The following is a 27,869-nucleotide window of genomic DNA, read 5'->3' as shown; positions in this document are numbered from 1 at the left end:
GTATTAGTAGTTTAGATAGGATAGGGTTGTTCATCTTTTGAAGAAGTGAGGACACCTTGAGACTATGAGAAACAAAGTTGGTTTTTGGTTGTGGTTCGGCTCGTAAAGAGCTTATTCGAACTCATAAGATAGGCTTGCCTAGCCGGTTTCGCTTAGCTCATCTCATGCGGGTAGTTACCAGTAATTAATATGAGTCACTAGAATATGAGAATTGAAATATGAGAACTAGAAATATGGGTATTTCCAACACATTTTTAGCAAATTCGATCATGTGAATGTGCTTGACATGGTGAATTTGCTAGGAATCAACCATTGAATAGTGTATTTTCTATGAAAAAATGTGATTTTTGAATACTTGAATATATATGAAGATTATGCGACATTGATTTTAAAGCTTTATTCTCGTTTCACTACAAGAAAAATGCTAATTAGCGACGAAAATTTGCGACGGATTTTTTCCGTCGCAAATTTGCGATGGATCAGCGAGCGAAAACTATTTGTCGCTAACATTTGAAATATTTGCAAAATTAGCGACATAAATATCTTCGGCGCTAAATCTGTCGCTAATTAGCGATAGCTTAGCGACAACATTTTTTCGTCGCCAAAACACTACGAAAAAATGCTAATTAGCGACAGAGATATTTCTGTCCCGAATCCATCGCTAATTAGCGACAGATTAGGGACGGAAAAATTCTCTCGCTAATTTTCGATTTAAAACGTCCACCTGAGGCGCGAAATTTTTCCTCCCCCCATTCCGCACTAAATCCCGACCGTCAATTTGGGGTGATGATGTCATCCTGTGCACAACCGTTATAAAAGGAGGTAAGGAAGGGATAGGGGTGTTCTTCCCCTCTTTCGAGCAGGAAAGCGAGAGGGCGAGGAAGTATGTGCTTGCGCGAAGAGAGCCATCAATTTCTTTAGCTGGAAGATTCCTAGCCGTAGATCACTTGTATCTCTCTCTGTGAAAGATTTCGGTGCCCGCAGGATTTTTTCGGTGAGTCGACAAGTGATGGTTTTCGACCGGTCGAGGGTTTTCCGGTGTAGGTATTCTAAAACAGTAAGTCTCTCTCTCTCTCTCTTTGCTTCGTCTTGGATTCGATTTTGAGAGATTTTCGATTTTCTCTCATTTCGGTTAAGCTCCTTTTTTATTTTTTAACTTTAATTTTTACTTTTCTTAAGGGATCTCAGTTTATCAGTTTTTGGTTTGTTCTGTAGAAACGATCAACCTTCATGTAGTCACAGATCTCTCTTCTCTTTCTCGCCTAAATATTTCGTCTCTCTTTTCTGTGCGAGTTTTTGCGGCATCACAAAATTTGTGCATTAAGCACCTGATTGCCCTCCATCACGCCATACGACCCCTTCTCCCGTCGTGACTGGCTCGCTGCTGAAGAGCTTCCCGACGCCGGAATGCGCCAGTTCTGTAAAAAAAAAATTGCTCCCTGCCGGAGAACGCGCCAGCAGCGAGCAATTTTAAATTTTTTTTTTTTTAAAATTTAACGACGGATTAGCGACGGATATTATCCATCGCTAATTTAAAATAGCGAAAGACTCACGATGGATCATATTTGTCGCTAATCCGTCGCTAAGTAGCGACCGAATTAGCGGCGGATAAGTTCTGGCACTACTTAGCGTCAAAAAAATCACAATGAAAGTTTTTCGTTGCTAATCCGTCACTAAACTGTTTAGCGACGGATTAGCGTCGGATTTAAGTCGTCCCTAATCCACAGATTTTTTTAGTGTTTTTGCATCAAAACCCATCTACGGTTAGATAAAAAAAAGCAAAAAAATCATGAAAATCTATTCACACATTATTTCTCATATATTCTAGCTTATATAACACAAGATTATAAAATAAATAGCGTAAGTGTTTGGGTAAATTGGGTTTTAGAGTTACTTCCAAGCCTATGCCTCCCAACTTTGAAAGAATGTAATTTACGCCCCCCACTAGGGATGGCAGTGGGGCGGGGCGGGGCGGGGCGGGGGACAAGGTTTCCACCCCCGCCCCGCCTCAAAATTTTATCCTCCACCCCCGCCCCGCCTCCGCGGCGGGGATGGATTTTATCCTCCACCCCCGCCTTCATCCCCGTTTCATGTCCTCCACCCCCGCCCCGTCCCCGTCCCCGTCCCCGCCCCGTCCCCGTCCCCGCCCCGCCCCCGCCCCGTCCCCGTCCCGACCCCGCCCCCGTCCCCGACCCCGCGGGATGAGCGTGCTCGTCACCGGCGCCGCTGGCTTTGTCGGCACCCACGTCTCGCTCGCCCTCCGGAAGCGCGGTGACGGTGTCGTCGGCCTCGACAACTTCAACGACTACTACGACCCCTCGCTCAAGAAGGCCCGCCGTCGAATCCTCGGCGACCACGGCGTCTTCGTCATCGCCGGCGACATCAACGACGCCCGACTCCTGGCCAAGCTCTTCGACCTCGTCGCCTTCACCCACGTGATGCACCTCGCCGCCCAGGCCGGAGTCCGGTACGCTATCGAGAACCCGGCGTCCTACGTGCACAGTAACGTCGCCCGGCTCCAGGGTTAGGAAATTAGGGAAGGGAGTTAGGGTTAGTAAACAGTTCATCTGAGTTGGGGGCGGGGATGGGGCGGGGCCGGGACGGGGATGGGCCGGGGGCGGGGCGGGGATGGGCCGGGGCGGGGCCGGGGCGGGGATGGGGCGGGGCGGGGCGGGGCGGGGGAACGTGCCAGTCCATCCCCGCCTCCACCCCCGGACGGGGATGGATTTTAACCTTCATCCCCGCCTCCATCCCCGTTTCATACCCTTCATCCCCGGTCCAAACGGGGCGAGGCGGGGCGGGGCCCCGCTTTCCCCCGGTCCACTGCCATCCCTACCCCCCACCCCTTCGTACCGTGGAATCTCAAGGCAGCCTTATGTGATAAAAAGGTGCTGGGCCGGCGTGGTTTACGTTATCTTCACGTTAACAGTACACCCCTAAAGTTTTTTTTTGACCATTATAGCCTCGCATATAGAATCCCCTCCCCCCATTAAAATACTGCCCTGACAGTTGACTTTCTTCTCACTATCTTCATCATTTTTATCGCACAGCGCGCCCCTTTAATTAAGCGGCCAGTCAAACCTCCAGTTCCCCGACTCGGAGAAGAGCAGACTCAAATCGGTTACATCCCGAGTCCCGAGTCGTATGCATGTTGATATTTCTAGTGCAGTGAGACCGATTCCACGGAAAACCGAGCCGTATCAGGATAGACACGAGGGGTTGTTTTGGTAAAAAAAAAAATAGAGCCTAAAGCCTACAGACTACAGCCTACGGTCTAGACTCTACAGGCTTTTCGGTTATGAACTAATTGTGGTTGGGTTGAGGACGTGTAGGCTGAGGCTGAGTCAGAGTCTGACTCGGAGTCTGAGTCTTTTTATTAAAGTCTCTCTGGTCTGGTCTGGTCTGGTCTGGTCTGGTCTGTAAAAACTTTATAGGAGTTGACGACGCCGAGAGACGTCCCGACGATCGATGACGCCCTACGTCAGCAGGCGTTATTTTATGTTATTTTAAGATAACCCCTAAACGGCGATTACCCGCGGTGAAAGTAGGGAACGAGTGTGAGTAAAAGCGCGTAACGGCACGTGACTGTCCGAATTATTTTGTCTGAGGACACTGTTGATACTGTCAAATCAACACTCCACAGGACCGGAACACGGACACATCTCCCCTGCGGTAATCGGTAACTGCCCGTTCAGGCCCCAGGACGAGCTGAGCTCGAAGTCACCAGAATTCGATTCCAGGCGGGATGGATTTGGAAGTAAAATGATTCATATGCATCTGACTATGACTACGGTGGGCTCTTGCCAAAGTTGGGGTGGTAGACCGCCACGTGTCTGTCAGGGTAGGGTAGGGGCCAAAGGAGGGAGATGGAGATAAGCACGAAGGCTGCTGCCTGGCCTCGGATGCTTTTGTTGCTGGTCGGTGGGGATGGCCAAAAATAAGGTTGACACGTTACGGGCACGTGCCGGTTCACTGTTTTCGGGGGTTTAAGAGAGGGGGGGGGAGGGAGGGAGGAGGGTGGTGTCTGAGACTGAATCGCTTCTTGTTTCCCCTCTCTCTCTCTCTCTCTCTCCGTATCCTTTTCCTCCTGGTGTTTTGTTTTCGGGATCTCTCTTTTTGGGGTTTGAAAGGGAGAGAGAGGTTGTTGTCTCTTTATTCTATGAATCTTTATGCACAATTCTCCACCCAGAATTCCTCCTTTTTGTCCACTATTGCAGGGGATAAAACTCGGGTGCAGGTAGAGAGAAAGGGAAGGGAATAGAAAAGAAAAGGTGGGAAGAAAGAAAGAAAGGAAAAAGCAGAGAGAGAGATGGGGAGTGGGTGGAGGACCAGAGCGAAGAACGCTCTCGGATTGAGAGTCTGCACGACGATCCCTCGTGACTTGGACGAAGAAGAACAGCCCCCATTGGTATCATCAACGGCGACGTCAGACTTAGCCGACGCCGAGCTCGCCTCCTCGACCCCGAATCCAAGAGCGTGCGTGAACCTAGGCCAGCTCACGGCTTCCAGCAGCAGCAACCCATCAACGCCCAGGCTTCAATCCCAACCGGTCTCGACAAGCTCCACGCTGAGATGCAAGACGGGCTTCTCTTCCTCTTCCTCCACGCCGTCCAGCCCAAAATCCTCCTCCTCGACTTCTTCCTTCTTCAGTCCCCGTCTCCAATGCAAGACCACTAAAAGCCCTCGCATGGCCGACATCTCCAACCCATCTTCTCCGAGATCCCCCTCCCGATTCTCCCTCCTCAAGGCCTCCCTCCGTCTCACCAGAGTAAGCAAAACCCCACCCCCCCCAAAACAGAAAGCTTTCTCCTTTTTCTTGTAGTTCCAGCTTCTTACCTTACTATCTATCGATTCATGACGATGGGAATGATGGATCTAATAGTTTTTTGGTGTTGTTACAGAGCAACTGTGGAATATGCATGCATAGCACCAAAACGGGTCAGGGAACGGCCATATTCACGGCAGAGTGCTCCCACTCGTTCCACTTCCCGTGCATCTCTGCTTATGTGCAGAAGCAACGATGCCTCGTCTGCCCTGTCTGCCAATTGAAATGGAAGGAGGTGCCGATGCTTCCGGGCCCGGCGCAGCAGCAACAACAACCAGCACCACCGCCAAGTCCCCGGAAACCGACGGAAGAGGTGAGGATTTACGACGACGACGAGCCGTTGCACCGGCCGAATGGAGGAGCCCGGTTCAATCCCATCCCCGAGGTCCGCGAAGAAGACGAGGAAGAAGAAGATGGGAATGCCGACGACGACGAGGAATTCAAAGGGTCCCACGTGAAGAAGTACGACGAGAGGGAGGTGCGGGTGGTGATGTCGGCGCCAGAGACGGCGTTGGTCGGGGCGGGGAGAGGGTACGAGTGCTACGCGGTGGTGCTGCAGGTGAGGGCCCCCCCGCCGGAGAGGGACCCGAGCTGCCGGGCTCCCATCGACCTCGTCACCGTGCTCGACGTGAGCGGGAGCATGTCCGGCGCGAAGCTACACATGATGAAGCGGGCGATGCGCCTCGTCGTCTCCTCGCTCGGCTCCTCCGACCGCCTCTCCATCGTCGCCTTCTCCTCCTCCTCCAAGCGGCTGCTCCCCCTCCGCCGGATGACCGCCCAGGGCCAGCGTGCCGCTCACCGGGTCGTCGATCGGCTCGTCTGCAGCCAGGGGACGTGCGTCCAGGAGGCCCTGCGCAAGGCCGCGAAGGTGCTCGAGGACCGGCGGGATCGCAACCCCGTCGCCAGCATCATGCTTCTATCGGACGGCCACGATGAGTCTTCTGCTCCATCCTCCGCCACCGCCGGTGTTCCTCCGGCGAAGAAGACGACGGCGACGACGACTCGGTTCGGCCACGTCGAGATCCCGGTTCACGCGTTCGGGTTCGGAGGATCGGGCGGGGAGGGCGAGGACGCGTTCGCTCAGTGCGTCGGGGGACTTCTCAGCGTCGTCGTTCAGGATCTGCACCTCCAGATCCGGTGCTCCGGCTGCGACGTCGACGGCGTCTACTCGTGGCACGACCGGCCGCGAGTTCTCCTCCACCGATCCGGATCTCGAACCGTCCGTCTCGGCGATCTCTACGCCAAGGAGGAGAGGGAGATCCTAGTGGAGGTGAGGGTCCCCGCCGGCGCCGTCCCCGGAAACCAGGCTTTATCGGTGAGGTGCTGCTTCCGGGATTCGGTGACCCAGCAGCCCGTCTACGGCAGGGAGCAAGTTCTGGTCATCCCCAGCATGCAGCTGACACGAACCGGTTCGATCAAGGTTGAGTTCCTCAGGAACCGATTCCAGACGACCCGAGCCGCTGCTCAGGCGAGCCATCTCGTCGAGCTTGGAGACCTCGGCTCGGCTCAGCAGGTCCTTGTGGCAGCTCGCTCGGCTCTGTTGAAATCGTCATCCTTGTCGGTATCAGCCGAGCATCTCCGAGCTCTGGAAGCCGAGCTGGCTCAGGTTAACTGGCGGCGTGCCCAACACCAGCAGCAGCACCACCACTATCAGAGGGGGAGGAGGCTGGACAACGAGTTCCCTTCGGCGCACGAAGATGCCATCGACGCCCTCACGCCGACATCAGCTTGGCGCGCTGCTGAGCGGCTCGCCAAGGTGGCTATCATGAGGAAGTCGATGAACCGGGTGAGCGATCTACATGGTTTCGAGAATGCGAGATTTTGAGGGCGTGGCACCTGTCAACCAATGGGGATGTGGGTAGTGATGTGATGATGATTACCATGATCATGATATTGTTGATATGATGGTTCACCGTTTTGAAACAATTAAAATACAGCCCATATAAGGAAATAGTTATTAGTTATCGAACGATGGAATCACATCTTTAATTCAGTTATAATAAAGGATAATAATTAGGAGTGGAGAGGATGGATGATGATATGATGATGCCGCAGAGTTTTTTTTATGTTGGGGTGTGATGCGGTTGGATGTATTGCAAAAGACAAAGACAAGGAAAATAATGTTTATTGGAATCGGGAAAAAAAAAAGTTAAAAAGGATCATGATGAGGCAATAATTTGTTTTCTTTGTTTTTTCAATTTTTTTTCTTTTTTTGCAAATGCCTGACCCTCACCCATTCCTTTCATATTTTCTTTTTGTTTTTTGAGGCTTTGCCCTTTTCTATCGAGACAGGGACTTGTGGAACGTCACTCCGTAGTTACTACTTTCTGATGCACACATACCTTAAATAATATAAACAAAAGGCCCCCCTCCCCTCCTCTTTGTTTTTGAAAGAACAGACCAAGAATGCCACAAAAGGAGTCGCTGGTTTTTGGATAAATTTTTCTCTCTTTTGTTGCTTTGATTTAATTTGGTTGGGAGACTTAGCCCATTTCCATCATTTTAGATATATATATATATATATATATATATATATATATATATATATATATATATATATAGAGAGAGAGAGAGAGAGAGAAATTGTTGTTCTTTGGGGGAAACCATGACCAACTTGTTTGTGAAAGGTAAAACCATGGCACATCTCATTTCGTAGCTTGGTTAGTGGTTTACTCACGAGTTGCTCGGAGGGGGACAAAGTCTCCAGCCCTGCCCCATCTCAAAATCCTACCCTCCATCCCTACACGGGTCTTGATTTTAACTTCTATCCCTGCATCCATCTCCGTTTCATGTCTTCCATCCCTTGCTCAAACGGAATGAAACGGGGTGAGGCAGGGTTTCCCCTCAGTCAATTGTCATCCCTAAAGAAGGATCGGAGAAGGGGCGGGGCGGGGGTTGGAGACGGGGACGGGGCTGAGCGGGGAAAAGAGTAAGTCCATCCCCACCTCCATCTTTGTACGGGTTTTGATTTTAACTTCATACCCCATCCAAACATAGCGGAGCGGGGCGGGGCTATGTTTTCCCCCGGTCCACTGCCATCCCTACTTGCTTTATGCTCTTTGTTGGTTCCATGTTTTGGTGTTCTTGGGGACTAAGATTAGCGGCAGCTGGTTGGTACTTCACATTGAGTTATGTTAGGGCTTGGAGAATGAGACTAGCTGCTCGTGGCTCGGCCGGTGTTGGGCTTACAAAGAGCTTGTTCGAGCTGCTAAAATAAATTCGACAAATCAAACAATAGGTATTTAGCTTGGTTCAACTCATATTAGCTTGTTAAGTAGTAATCAGTATATTTTAGATATGTTTTACATCATGGAGTGTAGTGTACAATAAATGGATGAAGCATTTAGCTTGCAAGCAACAGGTCTAAAGTTTAAAATCTTGTTGTTTCTACCTTTAAAATAATGTGTTTATTTTGTAAATGAGTTGGTTCAAGCTCATTTTAATAGGTTTAAAGTTTAAATCTATTACTTTCAGCTTTGGGAAATTGTTTAATTTTTTAAACAAGCTTGCTCAAGTTCGGCTCATCATGAGCTCAAGCTCAGGTCAACTTGCGACTTGATCACTTCAATTGTTCAGCTTGTTTACCGGTGCTAGTTATGAATACAGTGTCTATTTGGACCTGAATCCGACTGGCGTGATGCCACAATCGGACCGGAAGTGGGTTTGCTGATGAGACCTGCAGGAGAGAATTAGAATGTGGTTTTATGGATTACAATTACTTATCTGCATCTTAGAAAATGAGTTGTAGCTCTCTGCTGAACCTAGATGCAACTAGTCTAATGCTTGGGATGGGTCTGATGGACCATATTCTGGACTTGGTCTATTTCCAACATACTTTTGTCTTTGGATTGTATCTCATACCCCTTAGATGCAGGTCCATGGTCCAAATTAGGCCCATCTAAAGCCCTGATATGGACCAAATCAAACAGGCCAGAGTGTCTAACATCAGGAAAGCAGGGTTGAATGCAATGGACTTACTCAAAATTGGCTATGAGGTACACACTGGATGAACTATCTTTAAAGCGAAAGTTGTCCCATTTGAGAACTTGTCTTTTGCTGTAACAGTTAATCGGCTTCGCCTTTTGTGACGAGGCTACTGTTGATATAATTTTATGATCTCCTCGCGGTACCATTGAAGGGCCTGTTGGAAAAGCGGGCTCCTTCAAAAGGGGTTATGAGGCACACATTGGATGAACTGTCTTTAAAGCGAAAGTTGCCCCACTTAGGAACTTGTTCTTTTAGTACAATGGCCTAAAGGCTTCACCTTTCAATGTTTTGTGAAAACAGAAACCCTACAATTCAACACATAAGCCCTCAAATAGTCTTTGAGGCTCAAGAAGAAAAGCAGTATGTAGAAAATCAAAGGAGAAAATAAGTGAAAAGGGAGAGAAAATTTGTAATTTAGATACCTGAAATGGGGGACAGGCTTCGGTTTATATAGTCCCAAATTCAACAGTAAAGAGCAAGTGCACAATGGCTAAGTCATCAACATGGTTTGAGAGCATTCATTGATCGAAACCAAGTGGACAATAGGTTTATAATGGCCCCTAGACGTTTAAAAAAAAACACCTCCAAAAAGTTGTATAGGAAAAGCCAAGTTGGACCATGTGACAGTGATGGACATGCTCAAACTTGGTAAGAATATCCCCTTGACTAATCAATCAAAGCCCTAAAGGGTCTGAAAATAAATATAGCCTTTAAGAGATATTCGCAAGCACACACATAGACATGCGTGCGCAGTCACGATCCAAAGTCCAAGTCCAAGTCCAAAACCATAATTGAGATTAAATCAAAGTCAAGTTGACAGGCACCATTGTCCCAACCTTCATTGGGACACCTTATAGGTGTTGGACCCTTTTAAATAGGAGGGTGGTGGTGGGGAGGCATGGGGCCCTTCTTTATGGAGGGGGCAGCCACTACGTGGCTCCCCCTGGTTCGTTCGAAGGCCTTATAAGGTGTTCGACATCGAACACCAATTCTTCTTCATCAAATTTTATAATATATATATATATACCTATTTTTGTTTTTCACAATCAATGCAAGACTAGACAATTTTCAAAAAAGTATAATTTTTCCTTCAAAAACTTTAGTTTGAAAATTTAGGTACCAAAATTTTATTAAGGCTAAACTTACTATGTTATAAACATAATTTTGATTTAAAAACACGTTAGGGTCACCAACAGATAGATGTGATCATGTGATGACTACATTGTTGGTTGCTAGATAACGAGTCATGTTAATGGAACTTTTAAAATGAATTTAACGTGTAATATGGTCAATAAAGTTTGCAAATTGCAAATACTCGATAAGGGACCGGTGAAGAATTGCGTGAACTTGTTTGCATGTTAAATTAAACGAGCGATATTTGCTCATCCATATCGCATGATCTAGAAAATCAAAGTTGCCTAAAAAAAGATTTGGCATTGACATTTTTAACAACTAGCAATAATAATCATATGTTTATAACTTCTAAAATTTTTATTAAAGGGGGCTCCGCGTGGTTGGTAGGAGCTGTCATTGCACGTCTCCTTGTGGTGGGATGTTGCGGGTTCAAAACCCAGTGATATGTTGAATAGTAACTGGTTGTGTCTGCCTAACCCCAGTTTGCCTTTCAAAAAAAAAAAAAAAAACTTCTAAAATTTTATGATCTATTTGAATTTTCATTACTAAAAGAAAAAGCATACCTGATACATAGCAATACATCTTAACATTATTTGAATTTGAGGAAAAAATATATCATCTTTTCCGCAGCACAAAATTGCTTTCACATCTAGAGAAAGGAAAAAGTTAATTTCAAATCCAATTACTATAGCTAAAAGTGTGAAGATAAATGGCAAACAAGAAGTGTGTGGGCAACTTAAGAGGGATGAAAAAGATGGATGCATGTAAGTGCAAATTGTATCTAATAAAATTATTATAGTTAAATAAGTAAAAGCGGTTTGAAAATTAAGCATTTTATAGTGGAGTAATAATTTTATACAAGATAATGTAAAGGGGCACAACAAATTTTAAACCCCAAGAATATCATCTGTAAATAATGTCAAAATTGAGATATTATTCTGACAATTCTGAACAGAAGAGGGGTGAATTATTCTGATGGAAACGTTCACTAATCTTTAATCATGAAACCATGGAAGACGAAAAACAGGAACATCAACATGAGGTGGAGAGATGTTTGAAAAGGAAAGGCAATGAAAATAGCGGAGTGGTTTGAGATAATGGCACTGTGTAGTCAGAAAGGATGACTAAAATTAAAGGGTTAATATTTGCTATGATTGATTGTAAATACAGTTGACCTAACAAATGGGTGAAACCCTTTTTTTTTCCTCATATCTGACACTATAGATGTGATCTACATGTTTTAATTAGTGAGGACCGTCTTTTGGATCGCAGAATTCAACCTGTGTACAGGTTTTTTCAGCTATCCAAAAATCAACTGCTATGAATCCACTGTTTTTCTGACTCATAAAAACTTGTTTTTTTTTTTATAACAAAAATATATGATCCAAGAGTATATTCCTACTAATCGAGAATGAAGAACACGTATATGAGGTTAGATTGCATCAAAACAACTCACATACTGAGATTCAAACTTGATTGTTGGTACATGATTGTAGCAAATATAAATCCAAAATTAAATGCTTACAATAAATATTATATATATATATAGAGAGAGTAATGCACTGCCCACCTTCTTGTTCTGCCCCATTCTGACTCTCTTAAAAATCATCGTTTTTGGCATTTTTTTTCTCACATTTAACACCATATACCTATAGGTTTTGCTTAGTGGAAACCGACTTTTGGATCACCTTAATCTGACCTGTATACAGGTTTTTGGGAGAGGGTGGTGTATGTTCGCCCCCGATGATTCACTGAATCCCACGTCTGTGTTCGGGGTTTTGAATGAGCACCACGTATACAAGCACATGGGGCTCGTATTCCCGTGTATGTTGACATAACTTTGCATCGGACTCTGGTGTTGTTGCAAAGACTTAAGTACCCTTTGTTGTTATTCTTCTCATAAAGTGGTGGTTTGAGAAAATGACAAAAATGCTCTTCATTCAAAAAAGAAAAAACAAACAGTTCAAAAAAAGGACAAACATGTCCTCCATCCAGAAAGTCGAGGATGATGTTACTCTTCAAAGTCTTCTTCTTCTTTCTCTGTTCAAAAAAAGGACAAACATGTCCTCCATCCAGAAAGTCGAGGATGATGTTGACTCTTCAAAGTCTTCTTCTTCTTTCTCTGTTCAAAAAAAGGACAAACATGTCCTTCATCCAGAAAGTTGAGGATGATGTTGACTCTTCAAAGTCTTCTTCTTCTTTCTCCGTAAAACACTGTAAAACCCTCTCTCTCTCTAAAGAAAAAATCAAGGGAGGCAAAAAGTTCTTCCTGGAGAAGGCCATGAACATCAACCCTCTCACTCTCTCTCCCTTCTCTCTCTATTTCTGTGCACATCCAACAGACGATCCTACATTGCTCCATCGTCATCTTCTTCTTCTTCCTTCTTCGTAAAACACTGTAAAACCCTCTTTCTCTCTATAGAAGAAATCAAGAGAGGTAAAGAGCTCCCCCTGGAAAAGGCCATGAACACCAACCCTCTCACTCTCTCTCCCTTCTCTCTCTACTTATGTGCCTAATTTAGAGTTTTTGCCCTTACAGAAGGGGGGTCCGGGGGCTCCCCCCCGGCACGGATCCCACAAAACGATTTTTTTTGGGCCTTCCAACAATGATTTGTAGTATTATCGGGCTTTCCTACAACAATTTGTAGTATTTTCGGGTCTCTAACGAAACACTATAGTGATTTGCGGAAGACACTACAAATCGCAAATCGCTATAGCGATTTGTAGTGTCTTCCGCAAATCGCTATAGCGATTTGTAGATTCTTCTGCAAATCGCTATAGTGATTTGTAGTGTCTTCCGCAAATCGCTATAGCGATATGTAATGTTATTCAGTAAGCAAATCGCTACCCAAATTAGGACAAACTTGTCAGGGCCATATCTCTTTAACCGGAGGTCATATTCCAAATCCGTAAAAAGTGGTGTCTTTGTTACTGAGTCTATTTTATTTATGTAAATTTTCAGCGATTTCTATTATCATTTCATTCCTCATTTTAACTAAAAACTATACTATTTTGTGTTATTTGAGTTGCACAACATCATTCTCGCTTGACATCCATATCTTGATTCTGGCATGCTCCTTGTTGGATTTTTCATTGATTTCTTCCAACCTTGCTTGGAACAAAAATATATCTTTCTCACCACGATACCCTGTGCATTTTTTTACCACGATACTCGGGACCCGTGTCGGGGGGAGCCCCTAGACCCCTCTCCTGTAAGGGCAAAAACTCTAAATCAGGCTCCACAATGAATCAAGTTGAACGATGCTACCAATGCTGGAAGGAGCCCCCAAACCCTCCTCCTATAAGGGCAAAAACTCTAAATCAAGCTCCACAATGAATCAAGTTGAACGATGCTATCCACGCTGGGAGGAGCTCCCAAACCCTCCTCCTATAAGGGCAAAAACTCTGAATCAGACTCCACAACTCATCAAGTTGAATGATGCTACCCACGCTGGGAGAAGCCCTCAGACCCCCCTTTCTGTAAGGGTAAAAACTCTGAATCAGACTCCACAACTCTTCAAGTTGAATGATGCTACCCACGTTGGGAGGAGCCCCCAGACCCCTCTTCTGTAAGGGCAAAAACTCTGAATCAGGCTCCACAATGAATCAAGTTGAATGATGCTACCCACGTTGGGAGGAGCCCCCAAACCCTCATCCTGTAAGGGTAAAAACTCTGAATTAGGATCTACAACTCATTTAGTTGAATGATGCTACCCACGCTGGAAGGAGCCCCCAAACCCTCCTCCTGTAAGGGTAAAATATCTGAATCAGGCTCCACAACAGTCAATGTGCAGGTTAGTCGGTGCTTGATGGAGCAATGTAAGTTCTTCTGTTGGATGTGCATAGAAGCAGAAAAAGAAGGGAGAGAGAGAGAGAGGGTTGATGTTCATGGCCTCCTCCAGGAGAAATTTCTTTCTCAGATAATCCTGCAGTGCAGAGACTGGGTCTTAAATAATCATTTTTGGGGCACTTAAGTCTTTACAACCACTCCTTTTCAAGAATCGTCATTTTTTTGACACCAATGGAGGAGAGGGTACTTAAGTCTTTGCAATCGCATCAAACTCCAATGCTAATTAATGCTGACAAACATGGGGATACGAGACACACATGCTTACATACGTGATGCTCTTTGAGACCCCCGAACATGAGATGTAGCTAACTGTCCTGTTCGGGAGGGGGGAACATATAACCTGCTTTGGGTTTTTGGGTGATCCAAAATCATTGGCTATGAAGGTACCAGTTTTTTCCAGCTCATAAAAACATGTTTTTTCATAAAAAAAAAGACATTATTGGATTCTCATTAAATCAATCTTGATTAACACGTCTAACGGTTCAGATCTATCATAAAATACTTTAAAACTATGGGGCAAAATGAGAAATGGGACCTAATAGGTTGTCAAAAGAGAGAGAGAGAGAGAGAGAGAGAGAGAGAGAGAGAGAGAGAGAGAGAGAGTCAAATCGTTAAAGACAAGGTTGTCAAAATCGATTTTAATTGTCCATCGAGACTCCACTCATCGGGTAAGGTGAGTTATGAACATCACTCAGCTGCAGGAACATCATGAGTTCGAAACCCATGAGGAGCATCCCTTACCCCCCAATGCCCAAAGTCTGTACTCCACGATGGGCAGGCTAGACCTCAAAGTCAGTATGCGGTCGGTCATGTGGGGGTTTTCTTTGAAGAACTTATCTGAATTGGCCTTTACTCGAAATGATACAGGGTTGATTTGGCCCACATTAAAAATCCATCAATTTTCAATCGAATCGACAGCATCAGCCTGAATTGGTCTGATTCTGCCCTAAATCAATTCATTTAGGTGTTTCTGAAAAATATTTTTATAAAAGGTAAAATTCAATAAAAAGTCAATCCTTGAAATGGATAGACTGAAAAACGACCCCACTAGATTCCATTTGATTCAAACCGATTTTATTTTCTTCTTTATACTAATTCACTTGGTGAACCCATTTTAACATTTTTCGGATGTTAGAACCCATTTTAACATTGGGTAAAAGCAATGTTGTCAGTATCGGTTCTTATCCGCCTGTATCCGCCAATAAGTATTGTATAAGCAGAAAATCGATATGCTTCACTCTTGAATCGGCTATTTTTTAATAAATGTAAAAAAAATACATAAATTATTTTTTTAATATTGTTTTAATAGCTTTAACACATGTCACGTTCTGAATGACACGTAATATTTTTTAATTATTTTTTTGGCTGATTCAGAACGATTCACTTGAGTATCGGTATCAGCCGATTCACCTGAATCGTTGGCCAAAAGATACGGGCCGATACCCCAAGTGATACCGGGCCAATACTGATACTGACAACATTGGCTAAAGGAATTGAGATATATGCGAAAAAGATGTCCTATTTGAGAGAGAGAGAGAGAGAGAGAGAGAGAGAGTAGGTTAGCAAAAGAAGATTGGGTTGGTAAGAAGTTATATCACTTGGTTCAACGCTACCAACCGTTAGGTACAATTTCTAAAACAATAGAAGGTCCAAACAAGTTCAAAATTATTTAAAGTATCTTCAAGTATCATGCCATGTTGGAAAAAATTACATATAGGGCAATAATTTTGTCATAAATGCCTAACTACAGCATTTCATATGTTGCATGTCGATATTGGAAAACTGGATCTATGATCATAGACTCAGTCAAAAGCATGCATCTAAATAAGAGAACTGTAAAAAATGTGCACCCCAACTCATGGCCTGTCAAGGAGCTATGTGTCCTAATGGATAGGACACAATGCATATTGTGGTTTGGGGGTACACCTTGACAAGCATTAGACCTGACTTTATAACCATGTTTTTTGCGGTCAATGCGGGTTGACCATATATCAGACACACTGAAAGCCATGTCCAAAGTTAAACTCAAGGGTAGGGTTGGTTGCATCTCATGTAATTCTGCATGAGATTTAGAAAGTGAATCTCATTAGAACCAGTGTCACTACAAGAAAAATGTTAGTTAGCGACAGAAATTTACGACACATTTTTTTCATCGTAAATTTGTGACGGATTAGCTAGAGAAAACTAGTCTTCCTTAAAATTGAAATTAGTTGTGGAATTAGTGACAGACAAATTTTGTTGCAAAATTCATCGCTAATTAGCGATGAAAATATTTCGTCTCAAACTCCATTGCTAATTAGCGACGAAAACATTTCATCTCAAACTCCATCGTAAATTAACGATGGATTAGTGACAGAATTTGTTTGTCGCTAATTAACGATAAATTTTGTGACGAAATTTTCTGTCGCTAATCCGTAGCTAATTTTCGATTTTGCCCATCTAGGTCGACGCAATCTTTTTTTGCCCTCTTCACACTTTCCCCCCTTTCACTGTACGCAGCCGGTCCCCGAGCCTTCTCTTCTTATCCTTTCTCTTCCTTGTCTGCAGACCGGTCTGAGCCACGTCGTCGTCGACCCACGCCGACCGACTCTTGTCTTCCCCTCCTTCCTCTCTACGATTGTCGTCGTCAACACCGACCTTCTTCAGCTGGGTGGGGTCTTAAAGAGCGCTCCGAGTCTTAGAAAATGGGAAGGCGGGCAGTGCTCGGGCAGCAAGGAGTCGGTTGTTGCCTAAATCCACAATCCAGACCAAAACTCACTGTCCATCGCTTTACCCACCAGCCTCTTTGCTCCTCCAACCGATCACCTACTACTCTGTCATCCACAATATGAGAAAGATGTTTGAACGATGTGCACCATGTGTTTGATGTGCGATGTTATAAGCTGAGCTGCCATTGTTGATGAATAAGCTAAAATTGAGAGGGGTGCCAGTTTTTTGTTGGGATCTTTTCATTTTTTTCTCTGACTAGGCCAAGGAAAAAAAAAAAACCCTCCACCAACTGCACATTCATAGACCTCTTGTTGGTAAAAGCCTTTGAAGTTTCCCTTGTTCACCCGAAAGTACACTCATTTTATCTTTTTAGGCAAGCTGGGGTTAGGCAGACCCCTACCAGTCATACAACTATACCATTGGATTTTGAACCTGCAACATCCCAACACAAGGTGACATGCACTAGCTGCGCCTACCATATAAGCGGAGCCCCCCATTGGTAAGTACACTCCATTTTTTTTACCTTACAATAAGCGACGCCCTCCGTGGTTTTGGACCATGGTCATCACATGTTATGTTTGTGTTTTTGATGATCAAGTTTTCGCTGAAGCAGTTAATCTCTGGGTGTAGCCACCAACGCCAAAGCCCTTATGCAGCCCATCAGTGAAAGGCACCTGTACACCCGAAGAGAGTCGAACCTGGGGGCGAAGGGATCAGCACCTTCTCCTCAAGCCTGCCACCACTCAGGCGGGTGTGGTCATCCCATGTTATGTGACAAATCGTGATCCCTCCTAGCTACGAAGGCGAAGCCCGAAAATAGTGGGAGTGCAGAGGGTGCCCTAGCTCGCATAAGGGTTCTTGACAGAGCCGTACCTGTGTTTTATGGGGCCTGAGGCGGAGGGAAAAAATGGGGGCCCTGTTAATAGTAGGAGTTCGGGGGCAGCGCCTCCGAATTTTTTTTAAGGAATCAAAATAACAATAAAATTTGCATTCACATTAAACAAATATAATATTCCAAATATTTATATTATATTAAATAAAAATAGGGGAGCTCGGGTCTTAAAAATAGGCCCCTAAAATTTTTTTGGGCCTAGGGGACCTGAGGCCCAAGCCTCATTGGCCTCTTTACAGGATCTGCCGGTTGATTGGTCAAGCGGGTTGAGGCAGAAGAGAGAGAAAGAAAGATCATTTATACTAATTAATTAAACAAAAAAATATTAATATTATAACCAAAGTCAAATATTCTTGCTTAATGCTAATTAAAAAAAAAAAACATAAAAACTTTAAAACCATAACTAAGTACTCATGCCAATATAAAAAAAACTATGGTTGGGCAAACTCGGCCAGTCCGAGTTGTCTCAGATGGGGACCTAACCCAGAGTAAAAAAATTAGTATAACTTGGTTAGGACCACACTCGGCAGAGTGGCATTTTGACTCGGCAGAGTCAGCTAAAACTTGACTGAGTTTATCATTGACTCGGCCGAGTCTTATCTACCTTGTGAATGAAAGTTCTTAAGATCTTAACTAAAAGCACTAAAACGTTTTTCTAAAAATTTAAAACATTAACTAAAAGCATTAAAAGCTTTTAACTATCACAAGCTGGATTTGAAAATGGAGAGAGAGAGGCAACTCGGTGGATGAGAATTAGAAGCTACATTAATTTGAAAATACAAACATTTTTCAAAGCATTAAATATGTTTAGGTAAGTTGCATTTGGTGTTGGTACTCGTCGATGAAAATTTATTAGCATTCAAGATATAGAGGGAGAGTTAAATAATAATATTTAATACTAAAATAATGATAATAAATAAGCATTTTACCGAAATAATATTATTTTAATGCATTTAATTAACTCTCATGCAATTATCTATATTTTAAAAAAAAATTATGTTAAAAATATAAAATATCATGATTACAATGTGATACTTATGTTTTATGAAGTACATTATGATGTTTTGCAAATAACACATTATTTTTCAATAACATGAAAATGCCATTTTTAATATTTAAAAATAGATTTAATATATATACTTTTTAAAGTCATGTTTATTATTATATAATAAATCACAGCTACTATATTACTTTTGTATCATCAATTACATACTTATTATTTATTTTTAATAAATTAAATAAAAATTCTTCACTCACCCGAGTTAACGAGTCACCAAATTGTATGTGGTGGATCCAAAAACGAGTCTCGAAAATGCCAACCATGAAAAAAAAAGAAATCAAAATCCTAATTCCCGCAAACATCATAAATTATATATTTATGTTAATTGAGAAAGACCCTTAATATTCTAAGTACAATCAAGCATTCATTATTCATGAATTTATGGTTAATAATAATTAAAAAAAAACTAAAACCATAGCCCAACAACATTTATGTAATTGAAAAAAACAAACAAATCAAAATCCTAAATCTTAACAAACATCACTCATAGATATACTAATTAAAACCCTAAAATTTTAACTAAAAATCAAGCATGAATTTATGGAATCATGTTTATTAATGTTGATTGAGAAAGAAAAAATAAAAAAACTAATTAAATATTCATATCATTTAAAAAATCAAAATAGAAAACTAAAACCCTAACAAAAATCAAAGATTTAAGGGTTTGAAAAGTGATAACTAGAATGATGCTTAATGACAATTAAAAAGAAAAAAATACACAGAAACACTAAAACCCTAATTAAACACTCATGTTATTTGCAAGAATCAAAATCAATACCCTAAATTGTGAAAAAATCATACATTTTTGTTAATTAAAAATCCATAAATATTCTAATGAAAACCAAGCATTCATTACATGCCTAATGTTAATAAAAAAAATACAATAAACCCTAAAAACCTAATTAAACATTTATATTGTTTAAAAATAAAATAAATCGATAACCTAAATCCTAAAAATATCATACATTATGCTAATTGATAAAAAAACAAATATAACCCCTAAAATCAAAACATGCAGTCATTTATGATTTGAAAAAAAGAAGAAAAAAATAAAGAAAAAAAAGCCACCGGGTGTGTAAAAGAGGAAGAAGAGACTGGCAGAGGTCCACCCAGCCTGATGGTGGCAGAGAGAGAGAGAGAGAGAGAGAGACCAAACAACGTGGCCTCCTTTTGGTTTGGGGCACGAGTGCCCACCCTGACCCGAGTCAGGGTGAGCAGAGAGAGAGAGAGACCAAACATCGTGGCCTCCTTTTTGGTATGGGGCACGAGTGCCCACCCTGAGGTGGGCACTACCCAGTACCCACATACCTTGTGGGTCAGGGTGGGCACGTGCCCACCCTCCCCCACACCGTAGCTCCGCCCGTGGGACAAGTTACATATGGTCCCATGTATGTGGGACACAACCCGGCAGGTGAATGTATCACATCACATGTTATGTTGCATCCAAATGTTATTTTTAATAAGTTTCAATATATTTAATAATAATATAGTTTTATATATGAAAAAGTTCTGCATGTGAACTGCCAATTCGTATCTCGTATCCTGATCGAATCTGTGTTCATGTCCATATCTGTGTGACAGATTCCAAACCGTCCAAAAAATCTTTGTGCCCACTAACCAAATGTAAGGGGATGACTCACCCTTTTTAGTCGACTGCTGGTGTGGGTTTCAAGACTAAACAAATCGGATATTTGATATCACATATGAATGGTTTGTTCTCATTATTATTATTTTTCAGTTGCAGTATCAGATCCACGAGTAATGTCGTCAGAATATGTTTGTGAATCGATTAAAAAAAAAAATCCCGAATTGACATGAATCAAATTGAATCGGCCTATTTGTGATTTGATTTTTTAATTAAAAGCAAAAAAAATGGAAAAAGTTAACCAAAAACGATTCTGGCTGAATCAATCCAATCCTACCCGATACAACCAATCCAATCCTGCCCATTGCATTGAATCGATTTGTGGGGTGATTTGATGCCAATAGCAATTTGATTTTTACACTCAAAACAACCTTCCTACAGCCTGCAACCCGCATCAACATTCCACTGTAAAGGAATATGTAAGTCATCGAAGAAACCATTTGGAAAGTGTTGGAACCACAAGGTTTTTAAACTTGATTTGGGGCATGTGCATTAGAATGAGAGGTTGAACCTCCAACCTATCAAATCACACCCTCTAACTATTGAGTTATTTCAGCTCTCTTCACATGGTGAGATTCACTCACAATCTTTCATTTCACATATTGCTCATATTTCATTATGTCTATTCTTGGCATGGCCATAGACCTTTATATAAGTATTCATAGAGGATTGATTATAACTTCACCGTTAACATGAAGATAATGCCTCTTATAATTATATAATTTTATTCATAACCTATGCATAGAGGGCGGCCAATAAAATAATATTAAATTTTATAATTAAATAACATAAATTAATCTTAATGAGCCTACCATTTTTGTGGTTCTTGGGATTTCATTTGTGAGACCTTGTGGCCACACGAATCTGGTACTTGGATTCAATATTTTTTTACTTGGCCATATGGGGTGAACAAACATATCATATTATAACTGGTGCATCATGTATCATATATAACACTTCGTAACAAAAGATGCATCAAATAAACTTGCGCAATTCTAAGGCTAATATCAATATCTATATATAATGTTTTTCTTATATACTATAGGTTATTTATCGCGTAGTCATGTAAATTTTTTCATCATTCATTTTCAAGTATGAGGTTTTTCACACATGTTATGGGTTATTTCTCACACAGTCATGTGATCTTTTCATTATTATATGAATCATGATTTTTTTTTCAATATAGTATGAAATTAACCATGACATGATGAGATTTTACATATATATACTAATCAGACTTTTTCTTCGTGATATATCATTATCATGATGATATTCACAAACTAGATTGATTTTTTATGATGATCTTTTTATGCACTCATTTCACGCAACTATATAGATTTCTCATCATGTCAAAATTTAAATTATCCCTTAATATGCAATACCATGTGCATATTTTTTATTTTGTTTTCACATCCCACTTGTTCAACTATGTAGTCTATAGCTCAAGAGTAAATCGTAGTGAATAATTTTTCACATATATCATAAGGTTGTCATATACATTGCAATACATCATAATGTTGATCTCATTTTCTTAGTCAATCATAGAGTTTTTAATGCATCTTCTATTATTATACTATAGGATATCATCATGTGCTAATAACCTTACACAAAATCTGCATATACACTAGTGGAGTACTATAAATTTTTATTAATTTATTAATTCATGATAAATTATGGTTTGCCAAGCATGACAAATGCTTTCACTTTTTAAGATTTCATAATAAACAAAACTCTCAATCATCATCATATGCAACATACTTTAACTCTTATCAAGTTAATCACTGCTTGATCATTTTAGATTCATATATTCAAATCCAAATAATCATTGAAAACATGAGTATCACCATGTTACATACCATGCATAAAGCTTCTAAAGCATGAAAACATGCTTCCATGCATTCATATAAGCAAACCATAGGAAGCATAATTATGATGATTATTTATCATCATATGCAAATAAATATCCATATGCATGTATAAAATTATAATTTAGCAATATGTGCACATTAAGACATCACAAACTAAAAGGAATATGCATTATCAATAAAACTTAAGTCCTTATATCAAAATTCAATTTTAGATATGCACCAAATATTCAATGTGAGTTAACATTTTCATATTCCATCATTATTTAGATATGCCAGACATGATAAGCTCATTCATTTTTCAAAACTTTATTCTTATCAAATATTATAATAACCAATCAAACAACAAGCATGTGAACATATAAGTTCAAATTCATTAATGGATCCAAACAAAAAATCTATACACATATCTGTTGAATTTATATGAGTTCACATCCAAAACTAACTTGAGATGTTATTATCAAGTCCAATATGATTCATAGTCAATAATGGATATGCATGCAAGTTAGATAGCTCAAGCAAAAACCATGGTTCACAAAAGATTTGATTGCAGTCCAAATTCATTAGATATGTAGATCCAAACATATGTAATATACAACTATTTAGACTCATCACTTAACCTTGGATCAAACATAAATCAACATGCATATTCTTGAGTCATTAGGATTTGACCGTAGTTCAAATCCATACCCATATAACATATATTATTAGGTTCAAATATTCAACTTGATGCTATTCAAATTCACCATAAAATTTGGGACAAAATTGGATCTATACAATCAGAGGATCCAAAGAATGACCATACAAAGCACACATGCATTAAACATATATAAATTAATTATGCCAATATAAAAAATCATGAATCTCATGATGCTAATTTGGATTTAAACTCACACATATTATGTAGAGTTTTATTTTGATTATATTTGGATCCATACCATGAGTTTTGAGTCCACAAAAATTTTAAAATTGAATCTATATGTTCAGATCCAATATTTAGTTATTTGGCCCAATAAATAAATAATCTCAAAACTCATAAGCATGAGCCATTTAAACACCAGTAAAATAGATCCAAAACAACTAACAAATAAAGATTAAGGGTTGACCTGGATATTGTTAATGAAAAAGTCTATCAGACCTTTCTATGCATCCAAATGTAGTTCTTGTTTTGTTTCAAAGATCCACTCTGCCCAAGCGTGTTGTCTGGACCCAAACTAATTCAATTTGGACCAACCTGATCAAATATAACCTTGACTGATCCAAAATATCAGGATTCAATCAAATCCTATCATATCTTATTCTATTTCCAATCAGGTTATTAAGTCAATAGAGAGAAACATGTGGGTCCATTATTCTTTATTTTTTTATTTTATTTTATTCTTCCTTTCCTTTCCTCTCTCCTATCACATATTAAGTCGTTGTAGCCTTTTAAAAGAGTGCACCTCCACTCTTTCCCTATATTGCTTTTAATCTTCACATGGATTTTATTGCACTCTTCCATTGTAATAGAGAAAATGGTTGAACCTGAACAGTTAATGAAGAAAAGATGGACCAGTAGGCAAAATGTGGCTGGCGGTTTAAAGTAGTTTCAAACCCCTTGAGGGGCTCTTTGGTTCCATAGCGACCAACGTTTTTATGGGCAAAATCTCAATTTTCAAAAACTCACAAGAAATTAATTTTTTTTCACAAATCTTGCATTTTTTCTGCAAAATCTATAGGCCCACAAGGGCCCTGTTCATTTGGTAGCTGTGACTTAGGAATGTCACCAAGTTGACTGGACGTCACAAGTTTTAAACCCATGAGTGGCGTCCCTTGGGACAAGGTCAAAAGCTGGGTGTACTCTGTGGTGGGCAGGAGGGACCTCAAAGGTTTTACCAACTGAGGCCAGCCAATGTGCAGTTGGTGATGGGTTTTTTCCCCTTGAAAAAAAAAAAAATCTATAGCCACAAGAGGCAACCCTATAGTTTTTTTTTCTTTGAAAAATTGTGGATCCTAATTTGAACCTAAGTCTAACCCAGATCTGGTGTGAAATTTAACAAACCATATCGGGCTCCAAATTTTACCACAATAAAAAAAGATTCTCAACTTGTTAAGCTACACAGAAGAAGTTTACCACAATAAAAAACCTCTCTCAACATGAATCTATAACCACAAGAGGCAAACCTAACCATTTTTTTACATTGTAAAATTGTGGATCCTAATTGGAACGCAGGTTGAACCCAAATCTCTATATATATACCAATTGGACTGTTTAGGTTTGACCTGAATTCCAGTTAGGCGTCCTTTATCATTAGAACCTGACTCAATAGAGCATGATATGGGCACTATCGGAATGAAACCCAACCCATTGATAGGCCTATTCACATTACTATTTGTCTTGCAAGTTTGCTATATATATATATATATATATATATATATATATATATATATATATATATAGAGAGAGAGAGAGAGAGAGAGAGAGAGAGAGAGAGAGAGAGAGAGAGAGAGAGAGAGAGATTTTCATGTAGTAAACCTTTTTGAGTAGGTAAATTATCTCCTGTTTTTATGTAAACTTGTTTTCTTAAGCAAATTAGTCAAACACTCAAAAAAAGAAGAGAGAGAGAGCCTTGACTCTAAAATGGCTCTACTGGTAGAATTGGTTCTACCGATAAAGGCCCTCCCAACTGGATAAATTCTGTTGGTGGTGGTAGCCATAGCATTTAGCTTATGGAATCCACTTTTTCATCGCCAAGAGGCAGTTTCCAAACAAAGCCTCAATTTTTTTTTGAAGTCGAGGTATCTTCCTAAAGACACGACTTACTTAATGGGCTCTAACTCTCTAAGTCTCTTGATAGTCCAAGTAACCTATCCATCAGAAAGAGACTAGGGATGATGGATGGAACTAATTGCAATCTAAGAACTTGAGAGAAAAAGTGACTGTACCATATACAGAAATAAATTTGAAAGCTTGATCTTACTGTGTAAAGCATGATCTGATTGCACGTTTGCATGGCTAACACGTGAATGGCCAAAAAGAATATTTTTACCTATTAAGTAGGCCTAAAATCTTGGGATTTACTACTAAGTTTGAGGTTCCTACTCATATGGTAACTCCCAAAAATGGCAGGGTGCATTGGCCCCATGTTTTCCCCTAGAGCGTGTTTGTTTCACATCTTGCAGGACTCGCAATCAAACACGCCCTAAAGTGCCTTGGCTTTATACTGTGACAATTACTTCATCTCTTTCACCCTGTAGGATAGTTTTAATTTGCATGTGGTCACATATTCATGCATTGCAGTGGACCGCACATTTCCCCACAAGGCTTGTTGGTTTCATATGAAAAGGCTTCTCAGGAGCTGGGGAAGCCTCTTCCTGCAACATACAGCATCCGTGATTACTTTGTTAACCGCATGCCCTTTTCTATGGTACTTGTTGAAACAAATGCCTTCTTAATGTCTATTTTAGTGGATGAGAGATTTTTTTTCTCGTCTAATTTCAAACTATTCTGCCCATAAGGGCTTCGGCTTCCATCCTGGTTAGGACTAGAACCAACATGTTTGTTACCTGACATGGGAGAAATCCCTTGCCACAAGGTCAAGGTTGGATGTGTTGAAAAAATTGTTGAGATTTATACTCAATCACATAAAGAATTTGTTTGAAAACACGCATGAGTACTCTTTTTAAAGCAACCGTTACCCCCTTTTAAGATCAAGTCAGTGGTGCAATAGGGTTGATTGCAACTTTGCTTTCAGGATACAACCAAGCCACACTTTTTTGCTTTAAACATGACTCCAACTTGTACTATAAAAATTGCTTATTACAGCACAATCACTTTTGAGTAGTTTTATATAAGACATGGGCCAGGTTTGGGCCAAGATTTTAGACCAGGCTAGGTTAGGTATCGGGAAGAAACCCAACCCGTTATATACAGGGCTTACCCGATGCGCCTGAATTATTTATTATTTTTTAATAATATATATTTTTTTAAAATTAATGATTGCATAGTAACTTGGTAACTATGACTATTTACCTAATTAGTTGCATTAATTTTATAAAAATTAGAAAGATAATTAGTTGGGTATACGAGAAGTTGAGAACTTGTTAATTATTACTATTTACAAATAGATTTAGGTCAGGCCAGGCCCAACCTGGCTTGGGCCACACTTAAAGCTTGGCGGGTCGAGCTCTAAATGGGGTCGAGTTGGGCCAACCCGATGCCCACCCCTAGTCAAAGGTTTTTGAAACACCTTAGCCATAAAGCATACATATCTCATTAAGAGTTCTATATAAACTCATTCTAACGATCATGTTTTAAGCACTTGACATCAGGAATGAGATAAAAAATACTCTTTAGCTTTATATTTATATAAGTATTTGTCTAATTACTTTAGTGACTTATTTTTCTCATTGAACCACTAGACTCGACTTGATTCATACCATGTAGTTGGTTTTTATCACACAATTGTTTTTAATAGGTTTTAGCCTTATTCCCCTCAATATATCATTTTTCAAGGGCCCTTTAAATTAATGAGAGTGTCATTAACAGGAAAAATAAGTCTGGCCCTTTAAATAGAAAAGCTTGGCTTGAGATGAACACATTTATAAAAAAAATTAAAGTTTATGTCAAACGTGGATCCCATTCAATCTATACATATGAATGGATTTGTTCTTGCTTTACTTGATGGACCCATTTCAAACTTAGCTCTAGTTAGAGATGCACACGAGTTGAGCTTGGGCTGGCTTGGTTTGGCTCAAGAGGAAGAAGCTTGAACAACATATGTTCGGGCTTGGCTCAAGGTGCACACATTTATAATAATAAAAAAATTTAAGTTTGTTTAAAAAGTTCTTTTTAAAAACCATGTGGTAGGATTTTAACATAGGGCAGACACACCCACTACATTAACAACTCTTTTTGTGTTCAAGTATAGAAAAATAATATACATATATAAACTGTATTATCTTTATATAACTATGTGAACCAAGCTTAATCAGGTTTATTGAGCCTAACTGAGCTGACTACCCGTTCAAGCTCGGTTTGTTTACATGTACCGTGCTTAAACTTTTGTTCAAGCTCAGCTGATTTGTTTTTTGAACGATCTTGAGCCGAGCTTAAACGGGTCGAGCCCGAGCTAGCTCAGCTCATTGTGCATCCCTAGCTCTAGTTGCACAGACCCCATTTTTTCACTCTCATGCCCAACCTTGTCGAGTTGGCAAGACTCAAGCGAGTCGATGAATCATGACTGGATCTTGGCGGTTGTCTCACCCTTGACAACGGCGAGCTGCAAGATCATCTCTGCCATGACCTCCCTCATCTTCTAATCGCTGCTCTACAAACACTCCACCATCACTAGGACGAGCATGACCAGCATCATCTGACTCTCTGTCACCCCGGCCGAAGTGATTGCGTCCACCACCGCTAGGAGGGAGGCCCTCACCTTGAAACTCTGGCTCCTCACCATCACACTCATGTCACGCGATTTGCACCAAAATGTCTGCCCCAACAGACTACCCGATGATAACATTGTTCTCTCTCTTTCGCACTTGCAGAGACGTCGACGCAACAACAATGACACTGCCACCATTAACGGGGTTCATTGATGATCAAGAGTCATGGGGTGAAATTGTGATGGGTTGAACATAGTGAAGTCACCTCATCATAAAAGTTGTTGATTGATTCAGGAAATTTATGGTAACTCCCTCCAAGTTAAATTATGTATACATTGCTATTTTGAAAAAAAAATGTTGAAATACATAATCATAAAAAAATTTGCTGGAGACACTCTTTTTAAAGCAACATGGGAGGGTGGTGTATGTTCGCCCCCGATGATTCACTGAATCCCACGTCTGTGTTCGGGGGCTCGAATGAGCGACACATATTTAGGCACATGGAGCTCGTATTCCCGTGTATGATGACATAACT

The 27,869-nt window shown here is 40.9% G+C and overlaps 1 protein-coding gene across 1 annotated transcript; it reads left to right on the top strand.

The window, feature by feature from the left end:
• Positions 1 to 4,007: 4,007 nt before the first annotated feature.
• LOC149835418 (E3 ubiquitin-protein ligase WAV3-like) lies at positions 4,008 to 6,847 on the top strand. Its single transcript, XM_090008497.1, has 2 exons — positions 4,008 to 4,768; positions 4,902 to 6,847. The coding sequence occupies exons 1-2, from the start codon at positions 4,310 to 4,312 to the stop codon at positions 6,648 to 6,650; spliced, it is 2,208 nt and encodes a 735-aa protein (XP_089864623.1). The 5' UTR covers positions 4,008 to 4,309; the 3' UTR covers positions 6,651 to 6,847.
• The last annotated feature ends 21,022 nt before the right edge of the window (positions 6,848 to 27,869 follow it).

The sequence above is a fragment of the Nuphar pumila genome, chromosome 6 (genome assembly GCF_984573655.1).
Source record: "Nuphar pumila chromosome 6, dmNupPumi1.hap1.1, whole genome shotgun sequence".
NCBI classification, from domain to species: Eukaryota; Viridiplantae; Streptophyta; class Magnoliopsida; order Nymphaeales; family Nymphaeaceae; genus Nuphar; species Nuphar pumila.
The sequence above is the reverse complement of the archived record's forward strand: the minus strand, read 5'-3'. Positions and strand labels throughout refer to the sequence as shown.

Bases quoted from the DNA above. Each gene is read 5' to 3' on its own strand.
- LOC149835418 (XM_090008497.1), top strand. From the start codon at position 4,310: ATGGGGAGTGGGTGGAGGACCAGAGCGAAGAACGCTCTCGGATTGAGA. The intron at 4,769-4,901 runs GTAAGCAAAACC...GTGTTGTTACAG, and splicing joins CCTCCCTCCGTCTCACCAGA to AGCAACTGTGGAATATGCAT.